At 39.8% G+C, this 17,935-nt stretch overlaps 1 protein-coding gene across 3 annotated transcripts; it reads left to right on the top strand.

Moving 5' to 3' along the window:
* The first annotated feature begins 3,338 nt into the window (after window positions 1-3,338).
* Window positions 3,339-17,621, top strand: tmem255a (transmembrane protein 255A). 3 transcript variants are annotated; one of them, XM_074649382.1, is made up of 10 exons: window positions 3,339-3,720; window positions 8,230-8,372; window positions 9,544-9,606; window positions 11,620-11,709; window positions 13,489-13,554; window positions 13,696-13,784; window positions 13,957-14,030; window positions 15,020-15,186; window positions 15,372-15,518; window positions 16,276-17,621. In XM_074649382.1, the coding sequence occupies exons 1-10, from the start codon at window positions 3,654-3,656 to the stop codon at window positions 16,417-16,419; spliced, it is 1,050 nt and encodes a 349-aa protein (XP_074505483.1). In that variant the 5' UTR covers window positions 3,339-3,653; the 3' UTR covers window positions 16,420-17,621. The 3 variants fall into 3 exon arrangements, with proteins under 3 accessions (XP_074505483.1, XP_074505485.1, XP_074505484.1); XM_074649383.1 differs by having other exon boundaries at window positions 3,342-3,720; window positions 13,957-14,028; window positions 15,024-15,186; XM_074649384.1 differs by lacking the exon at window positions 13,957-14,030 and having other exon boundaries at window positions 3,341-3,720; window positions 15,024-15,186.
* The last annotated feature ends 314 nt before the right edge of the window (window positions 17,622-17,935 follow it).

Below are 17,935 nucleotides of genomic sequence, written 5' to 3'. Positions count from 1 at the left end.
CAAACTATCATTTTACAGCTAAACCGTGCACTACAAGATGATTCTGAAAACATCTGAGGAGAGAAATAGGCATTAACGTAACATAATGTTGATTATTATATTCATTTGATCAGCGCTGCCTAGTTTGACCGTTTGGTCGGAGTTCACGAGTGATTGACAGCCGGCTCTCATAGACGGCAGCTGGACAGCAGACCTCAGATCAGCTCTTACTGCTTGTTTTCCTCCGGTCTGTGAAATCTTCCAGATGCTGTTAGGAGCACCGGAGGACACAGAGGAACGTGATTACCTTTTTCATGTACTACTGTCACGATATAGCGACCGTTTTATAAAAAAAACGTTTTTTATTTATATTTGCTCCAATCTCGTCTACTTCAGCTTTAACCCCCAATCTGTGTATGTTTTATACTGGGATAATTTGAGCTGGCCACAGATTTTGTAGATCAGTGTGTTCACGTTCATGCAAACATCCAACAGATTTGATTTGTGGTAATTTGACTTAACACTTAATTGTTTAGGATTTAGGATGCCCCTCTTTGTTGTAGCTGTACAGTAAGTTATAGCTACCTAGAAAACAGTGCTGAGATCAAATTAGCAGCCCTTCAGTCGGCCTGCACACACACACACACACACACACACACACACACACACACACACACACACACACACACACACACACACACAAAAAACACTCTGTTGCCTTTGAAGAAACTTCCACAAGAGGTCATCATCACTCTCATAATGTCAGCTTTGGAGGAAAATGTTGCTATTGGGTTTTAGTTGGTGCAGGGTTTAGGAATACTGAGGTCATGTGTCCAAGTCTTTCACTGTAACTGCAACCACCCTTAGCAAGTAAGTATGTACTTTTTTAACATTGTATTAACTAAATTGTGTATTTTTAATTAACTAAATAAATATAACAAATCAAATGACATTTTCTGTAATGCTATCTTGAGTACATGAAGGTCTAAATAATATATCAAACACTTTTTTAACAGGGCCAAGATGGAATAAACTTTCAGATGGGAAACACTGAATCTTATTTGATTAGTTAGTTATTATTTAGTCATTGGTAAAACCCCCAAATTCCCAGAAAAAAAGAGGAAGCTATAGACCTGTGAATGTGACAAATACAATTGCAACCAAGTAAAGGTAAAAAGGAGTTATTCAAAATTGTAATTTAGGCAACCTATTTTTTATCTAAATGTATATCTCAGTGTGGTTTCATGATCATTTTACCTCTTTTGTGTGGTTGCTGTGCATTTTCAGTCTCATATCTGACATTTTCTCATTTTAATGCTGCTACTACAAACTAAGTAGTAGTGCTGTCCACCTTCATAGCTTACCTAAAGTAAAATATAGAGGGATGGATAGATACATGTACTTTATTGATCCCAATTTGGGAAATTCTTGTTACCGTAGCAGTTTATCCAGGCAACGTACAGGAACAGTAAATATACATAACCCTAGAGATAATATCTATAGTATACACAATATATTAGATTACACTATAAATATACCAGACCACTACAACTAGCTTAGAAAATATAAAATATGAACATAGAATAACAATAACATACTATATACAATTGCAGAGTGTGCAGTGACATACTATATACATTAGCTATATATAAGATAAGGTAGGATAAGATAAGATAAGATATTCCTTTATTAGTCCCGCAGTGGGGAGATGTGCAGTGTACAGCAGCAAAGGGGATAGTGCAAGAAACAAGATGCATCAGCTAACACAGTAAAAAAAGAGCTAAACAAAGTGTAACAAAATATGAACCATTTAAATAGAAGGAAGTATAAAAATAGGAGCAGTATATACAGTATTGACAATAAACAGACTATTAACAAAATTGCACAAGTGGAAAATGATATTGCACAGTGAGAATGAAATGAAATTCCACCTGAAAATATCAGGTTATTTATATATATATATACACTATTGGATAATTCATGTGCTGCTAGTTGAATGTCTGACAGCTCTTGAACGCAACGTTGTGTTTCTGACAGATGATGGCGCTCGATGCTCGGCCTAAATATGTCCCCCCTGACCTGAAGTCAACTGGGCTTTTACTTTCTCCTAAACCATGACAAGCAGCTTCCAACTCTATGTCAGACACATACACACAGCAGTATAAGAGAGTTTAAACATACTAAACATGATTTATTTGACTCTATGTGATGTAAAGCAGGCTGAACTTTGTACCCCTTGTAGAATAACTCACACTCTGCCTTTTATTTACTCCTCTATATACATATATACAATTCATTAAGCAAATTACTATATATAGATATTTAAAAAGAACATGCATGTAAATGGAAGAAAAGAATAAAGAAGTAATTCATGTTTGTTGTGTCAATAAAACAAACAATTAATATCAATATATTGAAATATCAAAGAATAAATGTAAAAAACAACAAAAAAAGAAAAAAAAAAGAAAATGGCTTTTACTTCATATTTCTTTTTAAATATTTTTATGACATACTATACTCTACTTCATGGCTTTTTTTTCTTTTTTTGTTGTTTGACCAACGGCAAAGTTCTATCTAGTGAAGCCTGTCTTGCAAATCAGTGTTGGCCGTGGTCGGAGGACGCGGGGGAGACCGTAGCTTTGGTCTCCAGGGCCGGAGTCTCTGCTCCTCTGCCTGCCTGCCTGCCTTCATTCACACACTGCACTCGTTCTCGCTCTTTCGCTCCACTCTCACGTGCATGCTGCTCACTCCACACTGCAGAAGAGTTAGTTTAGCTCTGAGAATATCTAGTGAATGTACAGTGGACGTTTGTGCAGAAATAACTGCTGCAGCTCCTCCAGACCAACAGAGGTTTCCCGTGTTTTGTGAAGTGACGGGGCTCCGCAGCGAGAAACGTTATCGTCTCCGAACAAAACTCCGGTGTCTCCCGTTCCCTCCGGCCGCGGTCGGGAGGCTGAGGCAGGAAAAGCCAACACTAGGATCAGCATTGATTCATGGAGAGACCTTCGTCTGGTCAGCTAACATTACTGCCAAGCAGCTGAAATATAGAGTGATATTGTGCTTTTAGCTGACGTGTGTCTCCTCATTGTTTTGAGCGATGCTCGTTCATGTCTATGTAGAGCGAGCACAAGCGCGAGCAACAGGACGCTGACTTTCGTTGACTTAATGGCCACAGGTGTCGCATTTATGATTCTTACAAACAGTCCCTTTAAGCCTGCTTTATAATGAAAAAAACATGAAAATCTCACTTTTTCATAAAATGTCCCCTTTAAACTGACACGTTTGTAACGGAAGTAACGCACATGGTGGTGCTACAGTGTAAACCAACCGGGGGAAACTGATACAATGTTCGCTAAGTATCGTTACACTGTGTTTTTTGAGTATATGTTGTGACATGCGCAGACAGCCAGCAGCAGCAGCAGCTACACCACCGACCGACCGACACCGACACACCGAGAGGAGAGAGACCGACTGACGGATCAACAGACCCGGGGAGATGTGAGACGAGGCTCGGTGGAGGACGGAGATGTTGTTGTCAGAGAATGATGCAGCAAGAGAGCACAACGTCTGATTGTGCACAGCTGGCTCTAAATATAGACAATAAGTCGTGATTGGTTTTTTTTAATTATTATTTACAAGAGGATCGACTGTGTTAAACCTCCTGCAGCAGCAGCATGCCTCCTCCTACTGCAGCTCAGAGCCTCCAATCCAGCAGACTGACCCTCTCTGAGACCAGCATAGGTAGGTGTGTGTGTGTGTGTGTGTGTGTGTGCAAGGTCAACAGCATGTCTGCAGCAGGTTTTTATCAATTAAATAAAACACTATCTTTACCACACTGCAGGGGGTTGCATTAAGCACCGAGAGCTGTAAGTGTTCCTTAATATTTAGACCAGTCACAGGTGTTATTTTCTCGGTTAATAACCAGTAAGTGCATGTGTTTTTTTCCTCTCAGACAAAAACACTCGTTGCATCACCACCAGACAGGTTGTGTGTGTGTGTTTGTGTGTGTGTGTGTGTGTGTGTGTGTGTTTCTGGTCCAGGCCGCAGCGCGTCACTGCAGGTGCGGCAGCGTTGAGTAACCAGCAGCCTGGATTGTTTGGCTCTGATGGGTCACTGCATGACACTGATTATGGGCAGGTTTTTGTACATGTTAGTGCTGCACATAACAGGTAATTCTCACTAGATAGTAGCCTACTAGATTGTTGTAGTCAGACACATTTAGAAGCATCCATGTAAGTTTGCTTTGGACTTCTTATTCATTGTAAGACAATGTTTGAGAATGAAAACTTTAATTAGAGCATCACTAGACTGGACTGGAGAGGCATAGATAGAGTGGTGTAGTGGTAGTTGATGAGGTGGGTGTACTGCTAGGTTGATGTATTTGTAGGGATGCACCCAGGGTCTGAAATTAACCTTTTTCCTCACCTGCCACTGTGGCAGGTCACTGAACATTTCTACCGGCCACTTCTGAAATCTATGTAGATCGCTTTAGAATTGTAAACACTGAGTCAGTGGTACCAGACTGCAGAATCTTTGAATATATCATGTAACCTTAATCCATGACTATATTTAATTTAAGCTTTAGAATTGCTTTTTTTTAAAATAATATTTCTTAATATAAGGAAAACCTGTCTGCCATGGTGGCAGGTGACCTGAATTTTCTACCTGCCACAGCCAACATTTACCCTGTTATTTGGCAGGTGGCAGGTGCTAATGTCATTCCCTGGATGCACCGATACCTGGGCTTTGGGTATCAGCCGGTACCGAGCACCGATCCAATACCAGCCTTTGATTATTAAGCTGTATGCCTTACTGTGTGGAAGTCACTGGGATCATTCTTTATGTGTAAGGCAACATCAGGCTTGACTTAAACTTTGCTTTTCTAACTTTTGTAAAGCAAATGTGACCAATAAATACATAGATATCAATTTATTTAAAGGTCCCATATTCTGCTTTTTTTCAGGTTCATAGTTATTTATAGTATTATAAATAATAGTATTTCTGTTTCTAATAGAACATGTTTACATGCTTTAATGTTAAAAAAAACTTTATTTTCCGCATACTGTCAGCCTGAATATACCTGTATTTACCCTCTGTCTGAATCGCTTCATTTTAGTGCATTTCAACGGAATTGCGTTGCTAAGCAACAGTTTGGGTCCATGTTTACTTCCTGTCAGCTGATATCATTCACATGCACTGCAACCGGAAATAAACTGGGACACATTTAGAACGTCTACGTTTAAAACTGTGAAATGCTCTAAATATTGTATATTTGTGACATCACAAAATGACAGAAATCTTGACGGCTTGTTTCAAAGGCGAAGTTTCTGAATACGGGCTGTGTGTATTTCTCCATGGATTGAGCGTTTTGATGCTTTCACAGTATTTATACAGCACTTAAACCTGCTTTATAATTAAAAAAAGACATTAAAATCTCACTTTTTACAATATGGGACCTTTTAATTGTTCTTTATTATTGAAATAAAAAAATCGTACACCAGCGACTTGGTGAAAATCTTCAAAATTATCAGAAATTACATTTAAAGTGTGGGCCTTTTTTGATGCAGCAACAAATTGGTGAAAAAGTTAAACAGGAATTAAAGTTGCAGTGAATAATGTATATAGTATATAAACATAAAACTGAGTTGAATGGATCGGCCCCGTTGTCACTGATATCCGATCCAGTATCGATGCATCCCTAATGTGTAGCAGGAGTAAATGTGTATACTCTATATATTCTCATGGCTTTTTGGTTGATATGTAGGTATACTTTAAACCAACAGAAAAATAGGTGGGTATACCCCATGTACCTGTTTATACCCGTCACTACACCACTGGTTGGTAGTGTGATCATACTAAATGGTTATGTCACACAGACCGTACCTCTGTTACATGGAGTGTTCTTCAAAGATCTACTTTTGTAATGGTATTTGAGTAAACAGAAGTAATCTTACTTCTACATGAGTAGTATTTGCTGTAAATCAAATTACAGTACCCATACTTGAATGTATAGTCCCATGGTCTCAATAGACCTCCTACAGGAATAAACAAATCTAGACATGCATGATTTTAAGTGGGGCTGCACAATTAATAAAACTTTTATCAAAATCAAAATATGGCATCCTGCAATTTTCAAATTGCAGGATGAGGAGGAAATTGCAATATTTGTTAAAGGGGAAATGTGTGTCAAAATATCATTTAAATTAAATATTGTGGTGCTACAGAGATGCATCATATTCTACAGTCTTAAGAAAACATCTTTGTTTGGTAGAGATCCCCGCAAAAATCTCACCATAATCATTTTAATATGTTTTCAGTGAAAATAATATCGCAAATCATTTCTCAATTGCAATATCAGTCAAAATAGTCGCAATTGACAATCAGATAATATATAAAGTGGCAAAATTGTTGGCATTTCATATGATATTTGACTTGATATATCACTTGACTGATGTGGTCTCTGAGATTAAAACTGAAGGGATGTGATATGATGGGAAAATGAGACATTTCTCATTATTATCAGTGATGCAGAACAGCCACATGTGTTGTTTCAATTAACAGTAAATTACCATTTGAGACCATGAAGTGAAAACAATCTATACAGAGTTACAATGAACACAATCCCAGAGGAAATGTGGTCCCATCACAATATAATTGCTATTGTAATATAACTCCGTGCCTCTGCAAGATTGTCCATATATCTCTAGCTCATTAATCTCAGATGGAGGCGGTCATTATGCCGGCACCCTGGTGAGAAAACTCAGCAGAAACCATTTGCTTTCCTGCTCGGTGTAGTGCGTTCTTATTGATCTCCAGGTCGGAGCATCATAGTTCAGTAGCAGTGACGTCTGTGTGTGGCTCGCCAACTCTAGAACATAGAGGTGACGTGGATGATCTCTTAATGTGATGATGTTGTGATGAGCTTAATGAACACTGCAGAATAAATAAAATAGGAAGAGGCAAAAGAAAATAGACGGGAGTAGATTAGTCAGAAGCAGTTGGATGTTCCTTTATTGGTCCGACTACGGCTGAAACAAATGAAGGGCTGCAGCCTCTTTGTCAATTAGTCGACTAATCGATCGTTTTGGTCTTGATCGCCTGAGATTTCTTCAGTCAAGTAGTCATTTTTTTTATGCTTTTTTCATGCTGAATGACTTTATTTATTTAACGTATGCACATCTCTGGTAAACACAAGCTGTGAAGTGGTGCTTTAGTGTGATTCTTTGTGGAGAAACTCAGTTTTACAGATCTGTTGATTAAAGACAGAATCATACGAGTGTTAGTCGACTAAGAATTTCTTTGGTCTTGGACTTCCCTAAACAAATGCATTAGAGAAAATAGTTAAGACTGCATCTAAAATGACCGGCCACTCCCTCCCGTCTCTCTCTTTAGTTTATAATGTTTGACTTCATCAAAACGTCCTGAATATCGTTAGAAATGATTTTCAGCCAGCAGCTCTTTAAAGAAATGCCCTCTGAGAGTTTTAAATCTGAGTGGTTTAATAAAAGTACGTTCCTTTAGTCAGTTTGACCCTTGACTGGTGTAAACCTTTGGCACTTTTGTTTTTAGTTTTTGGTTGTCTTTATAGTTGATTATGCATATTGTTAATATGTTTAGGCTATTTGAGTTATGAATTGCAAACCCTTCACACTTGGTGAGGTATTTCACTTTCGTGTAATGCACATTTTGTTGTGTATTTGATTATGTTCTCATGTAAATGATGGTTGTATTTTTATTATGTTGTGTTGAATGTCTGTCCTGATGCACTATGAGCTCACCGTGTGCAAGTTCCTAACAATATTTGTTGTAATGCCAATACAGTTAATTCAACTGTCAACTCAACAGTTGGATGGAAAAGAGGTCACGTGAGAAGAGGAGCATAAACACAGACGTAGGATCCATCTGGAAATGAATTAAAATTAGATTGTAAGCGTCACAAAATAGTCAAATTATCGTACACTATGGCACATTATTGATCATACATCGTACAGAGGGCAAAATGATCGCACAAATACGATAATTAGCCTACATCTCACTCACTACTCACTGTCATTGATCTTTTCAGAGCTAACTACTTCAACAGAACTGGCCACTGATTGTCACTGTGACAGTCCAGTCATTTGTCTCTTTAACTACTTCCCTTTGTGTTAATGCTCGTGGTGGATTCTAGTTGCAGCCTCATCCTCTTATTTCACATCACTTTACTGTTCACGTCACAGCAGTAATGTTCACTCATTTGTCGTCTTGTAGGTTCCTTTAAAAGGAGGAAGAAGAAATCCATAATAGTGACGGTGTTGCTTCTCATCGTGTCGGTGCTCATCCTCGTCTTCGGCCTGGCGGCGACCACCAGGACGCAGAACATCACAGTGGGCGGCTACTACCCAGGAGTCATTGTGAGTGCACATTCACACCTGCAGGCAACAGCATCAGGGCCTGTCAGAGTTCATAATGAGTGAGATGTGAGTGAACCGAGAGTGTTTCCAGCCAGCTCTTCCCGCTCCTGATGAACCTAATTACTGAAGGTCTCTGAGGGGTAAACTTTCCCCACATTCATTATTCAGCATCGCTGTCATTATGGGCTGAGTGGGGTAAAGCATCTCAGTCCGTAAATGTGTTTTCTTCACAGTACTCGGCTTTTAGCATTCTGCCTCAAGTAAAGAGCGACCAGGAAAGCAGCCAATATACGTCAGCTACATTTCTAAAGATGCTTCTTCTAACTTTTACCTCAAATTCACCAGATTCAGTGTTTAAATCATCAAAATATAATGTAATGTACAGAAATTTATAAAAGTGTAAAATGTATTTTGTAGGGCTGTCAATCAATTCAAATATTTAATCGCAATTAATCGCATAATTGTCCATAGTTAATCGTGATTATCCGCAAATTAATTGCACATTTTTTCATCTGTTCAAAATGTACCTTAAAGGGAGATTTGTCAAGATTTAATACTCTCATCAACATGGGAGTGGGCAAATATGCTTTCTTTATGCAAATGTATGTATATATTTATTATTGGAAATCAATTAACAACACAAAACAATGACAAATATTGTCCAGAAACCCTCTCAGGTACTGCATTTAGCATAAAACAATATGCTCAAATCTGACTTGACTATGACTTGCCCCAAACTGCATGTGATTATCATAAAGTGGGCAAAGGGGAGACTCGTGGGAACCCATAGAACCCATTTTCATTCACATATCTTGAGGTCAGAGATAAAAATTTAGCGTAAGTTTGGAGCGTTATTTAACTTCCTTTGTGACAAGCTAGCATGACATGGTTGGTATCGATGGATTCCTTAGGTTTTGTAGTTTCATATGATGCCAGTATCTTCACTCTGAGCCTGCTACAACCTCCAAATATCAGTTGCGTTAAAGAAATTAGTGGCGTTGAAACGAATTTGCAACTTTGACAGTCTTAGTATTTTGCAAATCTATAAAAGTGAGTAGTTTATAAGAATGTAAACATGCTGAAATGCACTTATTTATCTCACTGTGATGTGAAAGCAAAGCTTTTTAGTCAAATTCGATAAATGCCCTAACAGCTTTTCCTCTGTTTTCAGCTGGGCTTTGGCTCTTTTCTGGGAATCATCGGCTCTCATTTGATAGACAACAAGAGGCAGATGGTAAGAGGATTTATATTACCTCTGTGCATTGAGATCACTTTCAGTGTTTGGTGTCTCCTTGTCTCTACCCTCACAGAAAACTCTCATTAAACTGCGTATCAGTCCCAATTACCTTACGACAGCCTTACAGGCCTGATTATGTTGTTAGTGTGATAACAGACGGAGCAGACCCGACCCAGACTGTGAGTCCCTCTTGGGTTGAAGAGGTTTGTGTATCGGAGCAAGTGTCCTGGGCTTCAAGGGAGAGGCAGCCAGAAATAGAAATGGGGTGTAAGTCGAGGAGGACTGATATCCACGCTGGAATGTCGGGTAGGAAACTGCAGATGAAGGGAGCAGGTGGGAGGTGCCGGGCGAGGACTGTGAGGGCTGAGATGAAGAATGAGTTTGTACCGTGACACCTTTCCACATAACTCAGCAGTTTTCATGGCTGGAGTCCCACTACTGATCGAGCTATGGCCACGCTGCTCCTGTTATGTTGTTTCCCATAAAAGGTTATTACATACAGTAAAATGTGTTGATTTATTTTATGGTTTGGGGTTTTAGAGGCACACAGGAGTTTTGTATTATTACATTTTCAGTAGAGCTTAAATGATTAGTTGACCCACAGAAAATGTATTATAATCGATTAATCGCTTCATTTATTTATAAGTGTGATATTTACAGGTCGTCTTTTATGATAGTAAATTTAATATATTTGGATTTTGGACGGTTTGACAAAACAATTTCTGGGAAATTGTGATGCATATTTATTTATTATCTTCTTCAATACAGCATGATGTTCATTTAGTAAATTATGGTCCCATTTAGAGTCAAATAGATGATGCTCTGATTGGTCAAATGGTCCACTCTGTTGTGATTGGTCAACCAAACCACCTCTAACTAGCTGTGTTTGTCGCTAGGCAGGTACTATGCAAATGTTTTACTTGGTGACATCACCACGTTACGGAAGAAAAGGCGGGACTTCAGGCAATTCAGGAGCGGTGTTTCTGTTGGGGAGAGTAACTCCCTTTGGCGTGGACTTTGGACTTGTAACTTTGCAGACCTTTTACATGCACAAAAAAAAAATATATAACACATTAAAAGCCCTGACACAACAAGTGTGAGTGGACAAGAAGAGAAACGGACATTAGGAAAGCAAGCCAACTAGTAAAGTCAAGACGACACACACAGAAGGCTCTTCTCATTTGTCATCTTCATCTCATCTGATCATTCCAATACACGGATATTTTCACAGAGACATGTATATCTGCCGTCCTCGGTCTTCCTGTTTCCCTTTTCGAATGACGAATACAGACTACCGCCACTTGCTGGTATGAAGAGTTATTTCATCTCACGCAGGCGCAGAACGTACGTGGTAACTGGCCAAGACAAAGGCGACGCGAGGCGACGCAAAAGTCGGCCTTCATCGCCGCTAGTTCTCTGATGTCGGCTTGGTGTGTCTGGGCTTTAAAGGAAAGGGAAAAAGCACAAAAGCCATAATAGGTCCTCTTTAAACATCATGTGCTGCTGGATGTATTCATGTTAGCATCATAGAAATCTTGGCTCAGGCATAAATCCCTGCTACCTCTAGCTGTTGGATGTGTTGTGTCACTGCCTCGCTCCTGCGCGCTGGGCTGGCTGCAGACAGCAGGGTGGGGTGATGTGTAATTGAATACATGCTGTCTTTCATTGAGGAGTGAAAGGAGGAGAGTTAGGTGAATAGGGGGAGGAAATAAAGGTTGCAGTGCCTATAAAGAGCCGGGCACCGAGCCAGCCACGAACACCAATGGAGCTAGAAGACAACCACAGACACTCTGTCACTGTTGTCGTTACCCGGCCCACGCTGCCCCCTCCACCAACATCCCATCACTCATCCTCAGAGAGAAGCACATGTACAGGATGATAAAAGAAAGTGTTGAGAATGTAATCCAATTAAAAAGCAATTAAAAATCAAAATAGTGCCAGCTTAAGTTGAGTTTATAGTCATTATATTATAGTGATGAAGAGTGATGAAGCTGATGTTTTCTTTCACAGTTAGTGGCATCTATTGTCTTCATCAGTTTCGGAGTGGTGGCTGCCTTCTGCTGTGCTATCGTTGATGGAGTGTTTGCAGCGAGGCACATTGTAAGTATCACTGAAGCTTCTACTTATTTAAACAAACTGATCAATTATGAATATGGATAACACTTATGCCCTGACTTACAACAGGATGATTAATCAATGCCATCCCCATTAAAGCTTAATATACTCTGTCTGCATATAGTAAAGCGTACAGTATGCCCTTCTGCTCACATATGGCCGGCTGCACCAGCTGCTGCTGCACCCTTTCTCAGCGAGACAAATATATTTTGTGGTCGAGGGAGGTTATATTCTCCATGACGCAAAGTGCTTAAAATAATAAATAACCGCTAATGCACTCTTAAAACAATTACGTTAAAATAAGTTATGGCCGGGTGAAGATGGAGATCAGCACCATTAGCAGGTTTTCATTTGCCAGTGGCGTCAGTGAAATGGAAAATTTATTTTCAGACAGTTTCTTTGTACTCTGAACTACAAAGAGGACTGAAGAGATGGTGTGATGCCATCAGATGGTTATATATTGTCATTTTGTGGGACTACTTGTTACATTTAGGGCTGTCCTTGACCAAAGAAACCCTCATACGATTATGTTGACTAATCCATTAGTTGATTTAATCGACAGATGTGTAAAACTGAGTTTCTCCACAAAGAATCACACAAAAGCACTTTAAATCTCGTGTTTACCAGAGATGTGCTCATGAGTTTATTCAGCATGAAAAAGCATTAAAAAATGAATAATCCCATAAAGAAATATTATTTGACTAAGACCAAAACGACCGATTAGTCAACTACTCAACTCAGAGGGGGCAGCCTTACTTATACATTTATTTATTTATACATTTTTGATGTTCAGAATTTAATCACATTTTTTGGTGCCTGCCTAAAAGTCCTTATCATTTATGTTGTGTTTTAGTGAGTTAGTAAAACCAAACAGATCTGTAATCAATCAAATTACCACAAACTAATTGACCTAATGAAGCTGGATTTTCTGGGTCCCCAGTGGTTTTACCCAGTTAATAATCCAGCCTTGTTAACCAGCTTTCTAAGCAGTTTTGATTGATAAAGTTTGATTTCACCACTAAAATTGATAGATAGATAGATAGATAGATGGATACTTTATTGATCCCGAAGGAAATTTAGGCATCCAGTAGCTTAAACAACACGTCCCAACACCGATACACCTTAAAACCAGATCAAATTGAATAGAATAAAGTAAAATAAAATAAAAATAAGATAACATAAGTAAAGCAGTGAAGTGACAGTGTGCCAATGGTAGTGCAAATAGTGCAAGAGTGTTAAATATAGTAGTGTATATTATACTGTATGATACAGTAGTGTTATGTAACAGTATAATAGTAGTATAGCTGTAATATGATAATACAAGAAGATGTAAGAAATGCTATGAGAAGATATAATAAGAAGATATAATAATAATAACAATAATAATAATAATAGTAATAATATATAGGTGTAGTATAGGTTAATACAACAATAATAATAATAACATTAATAATAATAATATATAGGTGTAGTATAGGTTAATACAACAACAATAATATAACAATAATAATAATAATAATAATAATATATAGGTGTAGTAATAAGTTAATACAACAATAATAATAATAATTGTAATACAAATGATGGTACTATATATATATATATATATTATATGAATGAAAGATACAGTTTCCTTAATCATGATTAACATTGCAGTCATTAATCATGTACAACAAGTTCTTGTCTCTTTGTTTGGTGTGTGTTCGTAGAAGACAAGCGGTGAATTGTGCAGTGAAATCTATAAAGATGTTTCTTGTACTGCAGGACCTCAGGCCTCTGTATGCCGGCCGCTGTGAGTATCACTCCAGTGAGACGTCATCTGAACGTGATGTAAGAAACACACATTTTGACTTTCTGTTCACAGAAATATGACGAATCCATCCTCAGTGTGTGTGTTAGCCCTGAACTTGTGAAGGCACATTGTTAAGAGCCAGAAGTCGACCCAAAGTGAAACGTTTTTTTGATCTTCAGGTGCCCTGTCAGACATCGTCGCGCACATCCTGTAACCTGCATGTGAAGGGCAACACCTGCTACTGCTGCGACCTCTACAACTGCGGGAAGTGAGTATGCTGATAAACCTTTGAATCAGTGGCTACTTCCTTTGCTCTGTTGCTTTGATTGTTTGGATTTGTGATGTGTACCGTTGTGCCATTTTTGTGGGAGATTTCTTTGCACTGCATTGTTGATCGTATTAGAACAAGAATGTTTCTTTTCTTTTAACCTTTGTTTCAGAGAACATCCTCTTATGGGACTTCAGAATAAAGATGTTTTGAAAAAGTTTAGGAAATCATCCATGATTTGGAAGTAGGTCCCCTTTATTTCTAGAACCATATTGGCCATTAATGATCAACTCATGTTTTTTCCTCTTGATAAAGGCCCAGACACTCCCAGCTGACGTCAAAGAACGAGCGGCGATGAAAACCGACTGTTGCGTCGCCTCACATCGTCCGTTAAGTTGCATTTGAACACACCGCAAAGACTACAGCCGATGGCCAGTTAGCACGTACGTCCTGCGCCTGCATGAGATTAAATAACTCTCCACGCCAGCAGGTAGCGATAGTCTGTATTTGTCATTCAAAAAGGGAAATTGGAAGACCGGCGGATATACAAGCCGTTGTTATGATACGTACATGAAACAAAGCGGCGTTTGCCGACCATTTTCACACAACTCTCACTCACCACTTAGCTTCATTCCAGATGACCACGTCGTTGTGAAAATATCCGTGTACTGGAATGATCAGATGAAGATGACAAATGAGAAGAGCCTTCTGTGTGTGCCCTCTTGATTTTACTCATTTGCTCACTTTCCTCATTTCCGTTTCTCTTCTCGTGCACTGATTCGTTTAAGCTGAACAGCCAATTAGAGTGATTTCTCTCACCGAAGAGCTCCGCCGCTGATTCAACGTGCTGAATCGGCTGAAAAAAACTCAGAAACGGGCAGACTAGAGCAGACGGTGCTGGTCACACAGCAAAAACTAGGCCGACAAGACACTCAACAACGGCCCCAAACTGTCTTGTCGGCTGACCGTCGGCTTGGTGTGTCAGGGCCTTTAGTGATGAAGTAATTGTGTAGAGTCTTTATGATGTAAATCACCATACAGATGTGTTTTTAGGGTGCCATTTCCTCTGCATGTTTGACACCCCTCCATGTCCTCTGTCTCTCCAGCTCTCATAGACTCATTTATCTCTATAAATCAAAACCTGTTTGTCTTTCATTGTGTCCTGAATACAAGAGGTAAAAACTGTATTTGTGGCTTGACTGTGTACCTCTTCCCTCTCTATCCCACCCACTGGTCCAGCCGTGTGGAGGTGATCGGAGGCTACCATGAATACACAGATGTGAAGAGCTGCCAGGACGTGGTGCACCTCTATCACCTGTTGTGGTCCGCTACGATCCTCAACATCATTGCCCTCTTTCTGGGCATCATTACTGCCGCAGTACTGGGAGGCTTCAAAGACCTGGTGGGTATTTACCAACGAAGAAGAGAAGACACTGCGTCGGACAACTGGGCTTAAATTCTGCTGAAAGCGTTGTAATAATTGTGGTTTGTTTTGTCAGTATGAGCTGATGTGAAGGCTTTTTGTGTTGTAATTCTCTGGTGTATGAATTAATGGAAACTGATCAATATTACTCACGTCCTTGTCAGATTCCCTCTGCTGCCTCAGAGAGTACATCTGAACCAGAGGCCATCACAGCTCCAGTCCTCTCACAGCCTCGTCCACCCACCACCACCCTCAACTCCTACTACAACACTGCCCCCTGCCTGCCGCCGTACACTGCCTACGACCTGCAGGTACAGAGCCGGTGTTTGGGTCTGCATGAGAAGAACAGTTATTGATGTATTATTGCCAGTTGTGTCATTAGTGACGTCTAGTTCAGATGAAGAGTTTCATTCAAAATTATGTTTTTTTAAAAAGGAAATGTGCATGCAATTAATCAGGCAATATTATGGCATAAATAGGTATGTTACTGCAGACAATAGTCTTCTTAGTTCTCACACTTATTCTTCTCTCACTGTCAACTTAAAAATATTGTAATTAGGGGGGTAAATGTCTGCAGAAAAATGAAACAGTTGATTAAAAAAAGCAGAAGAAAGACTTTCAGATTTCACCTTCTGACTCTTTCACATCATAAAGTGATTGATTGATTGTTCTGAAAGCTTATGGGTAGGGTTCATAATGCTGTGAAACTTGCAAGAGTACACTAGAATTTAAAAATGATCCAGCCAAAAAAACCCAGCCCAGTGTTGCCAACTCTTTTCCAATGAAAGTCACAGCAGCAGCAGCTCCAAAAGGCCCTAAATCTAGAGAGAAAGTAGCCAAGTCGGCAACACTGACAGTCCGTCCCTTCAGGCTTCCCTCCAAAAACCCTCCCCCAAAATTATCATTATGAACGTAAACAACGAACATGACTGTTGTTAGTACTCACAGCCGATTGCTGTCGGGATGTAAGGAGAATTTCAACAAATATAACAAATAGAAAACATTTGCACTACCAACCCAACTCTTCAACAAGGCACTCTAATACATGTTTTTTTGTCTTTCCTGCAGGGCTCCTACGTGTTCCCCGACTCCTCAGCCCTGTCAGATGACTCCCAGTCTGGAGCCAGCCACCTGTGGCCCACCATGATCCCTCCACGCTACTCTCCTCCTCACGACCATCCCGATGAGAAGCCCCCGCCGTACAGCCCGTAAAGACGGCTTCCAGCTAAGAAGACACCTGAAAACGTTGCCGGGTGTTTTTTAGATGCTGATGGAGTGGTTTGAATGCACAAGTCCTCTGAGCTTTTTCCTCACAATCTTTGAGAACTGTGTTGAAGGAAAGGTGGTGAGGAAGAGGAGGATGGTCCACGGAGCACACTCACTTTGAGTTCAGCCCAACACAAGGAGTGTTTGTCTCCCTGGGCACCACTCACACTTATGAGTGCACTGTGCCTGTGTGTGTGTGTGTGTGTGTGTGTGCATATACACGTCAAGAGAGAGACAACCGGTTCAAAGCCAGGACTGTTTACACATCTATCTGCCTTAATGCAAACGGGCTTCCAGTGCTGCAGCTCTCGGTCACCTGGACTCTGTACAAGGTCAAGAACTCTCTTCCAGCTCATGCTTTATGTTCACCTCCCTTCAGTACAGATTGTAAATGCTTCCTGCCTCGAGTGGCACAGATGATGACGTCCTCACTGTTGAATCTGGACTGATGAGTGCAGCTACAACCCTCCTGTGAGATCCAACCCGTTACTTGAAAGCTTTGGTGTCTTCCTCGAATCTGAATCAGCAAGAGAATTGAAAACCGTAGTTGTAGGCCCAAGCAGTTTCTTTAGCGATTAGCAGTAATGGAGGTATTACAGGCTCATAATGTATACAGCAGTATGATAAACAGATGCTCCTTTAGCAGTTAACAGATCTATTTATCAACTCTTCAGTTCATGTTAAAAAATATCTTGATCAATGTGTGGTAAACTTTGCAGAGCAATGTTTATGAAGAAATAAGTTATTCTGCAGTAGTTAAGTAAAGGCGGCTAACACTTAAACTCCAAAACCTATTTATTGTCACTAAAAGCTGCAAAGCAGGTTCAGCGTGTATCGTCTCTCTCTATAAGTAGTCGTGATATCACATCTATGAGTTGAAATGTGTTTGTCTTTGGCAGGAGTACACATTAGTGAGGCGTAGTGGGAACAGTCGGTGCTGGATTCACTGACAGACATGTCAACTGTTGTTCACGGAGGAAGAGTGAAGAAGAGTCAACTTAGTCCATGTCCCTGAGACGGGTCTGTCAGCTTTAATCACTGCTTTTTATAATTTAAACAACACATTCTCAGGGGCTGATTGTCAGTTCCTTTTTGTCTCGCCATTAAAAGAATGTTTTGTGTAATTCAAATAGCGTGTTTCTTTTTAGACGAGTTAGCAGTGCAGTCACATTGCTCCCAGAGGATGATTCCTGCAGACTTCAGTGGTCCAGTCTTTTCTTCTAGCGCCACCATGAGGTACATTTTTAGTGTTGAAATGTGGTGCAGATATTCATGTCCCTCTCTCAAGATAAAACTGTAATAACTTATCTGCAACATCAGGTGAAACGTTTAGTTTCCAAAGCTTTGGTTCATGACCAAATACCTGAAAAACTACTTTTATGTTTAGTGCTAATTAGCAAATATTAGCATGTTAATATGCTAAATTAAGATGGTGAAAGTGGGAAACATTACACCTGCTAAA

This window comes from Sebastes fasciatus, chromosome 10, assembly GCF_043250625.1.
Source record: "Sebastes fasciatus isolate fSebFas1 chromosome 10, fSebFas1.pri, whole genome shotgun sequence".
Taxonomy (NCBI): domain Eukaryota; kingdom Metazoa; phylum Chordata; class Actinopteri; order Perciformes; family Sebastidae; genus Sebastes; species Sebastes fasciatus.
This window is presented reverse-complemented; position numbering and strand designations above follow the sequence as displayed.

What these genes read in the sequence shown, in the direction of transcription:
- tmem255a (XM_074649382.1), top strand. Translation starts at nt 3,654, where the DNA reads ATGCCTCCTCCTACTGCAGCTCAGAGCCTCCAATCCAGCAGACTGACC. An exon ending in CCTCTCTGAGACCAGCATAG is followed by an intron (nt 3,721 to 8,229) that starts GTAGGTGTGTGT and finishes GTCGTCTTGTAG; the next exon opens with GTTCCTTTAAAAGGAGGAAG. An exon ending in AGACGTCATCTGAACGTGAT is followed by an intron (nt 13,555 to 13,695) that starts GTAAGAAACACA and finishes TTTGATCTTCAG; the next exon opens with GTGCCCTGTCAGACATCGTC.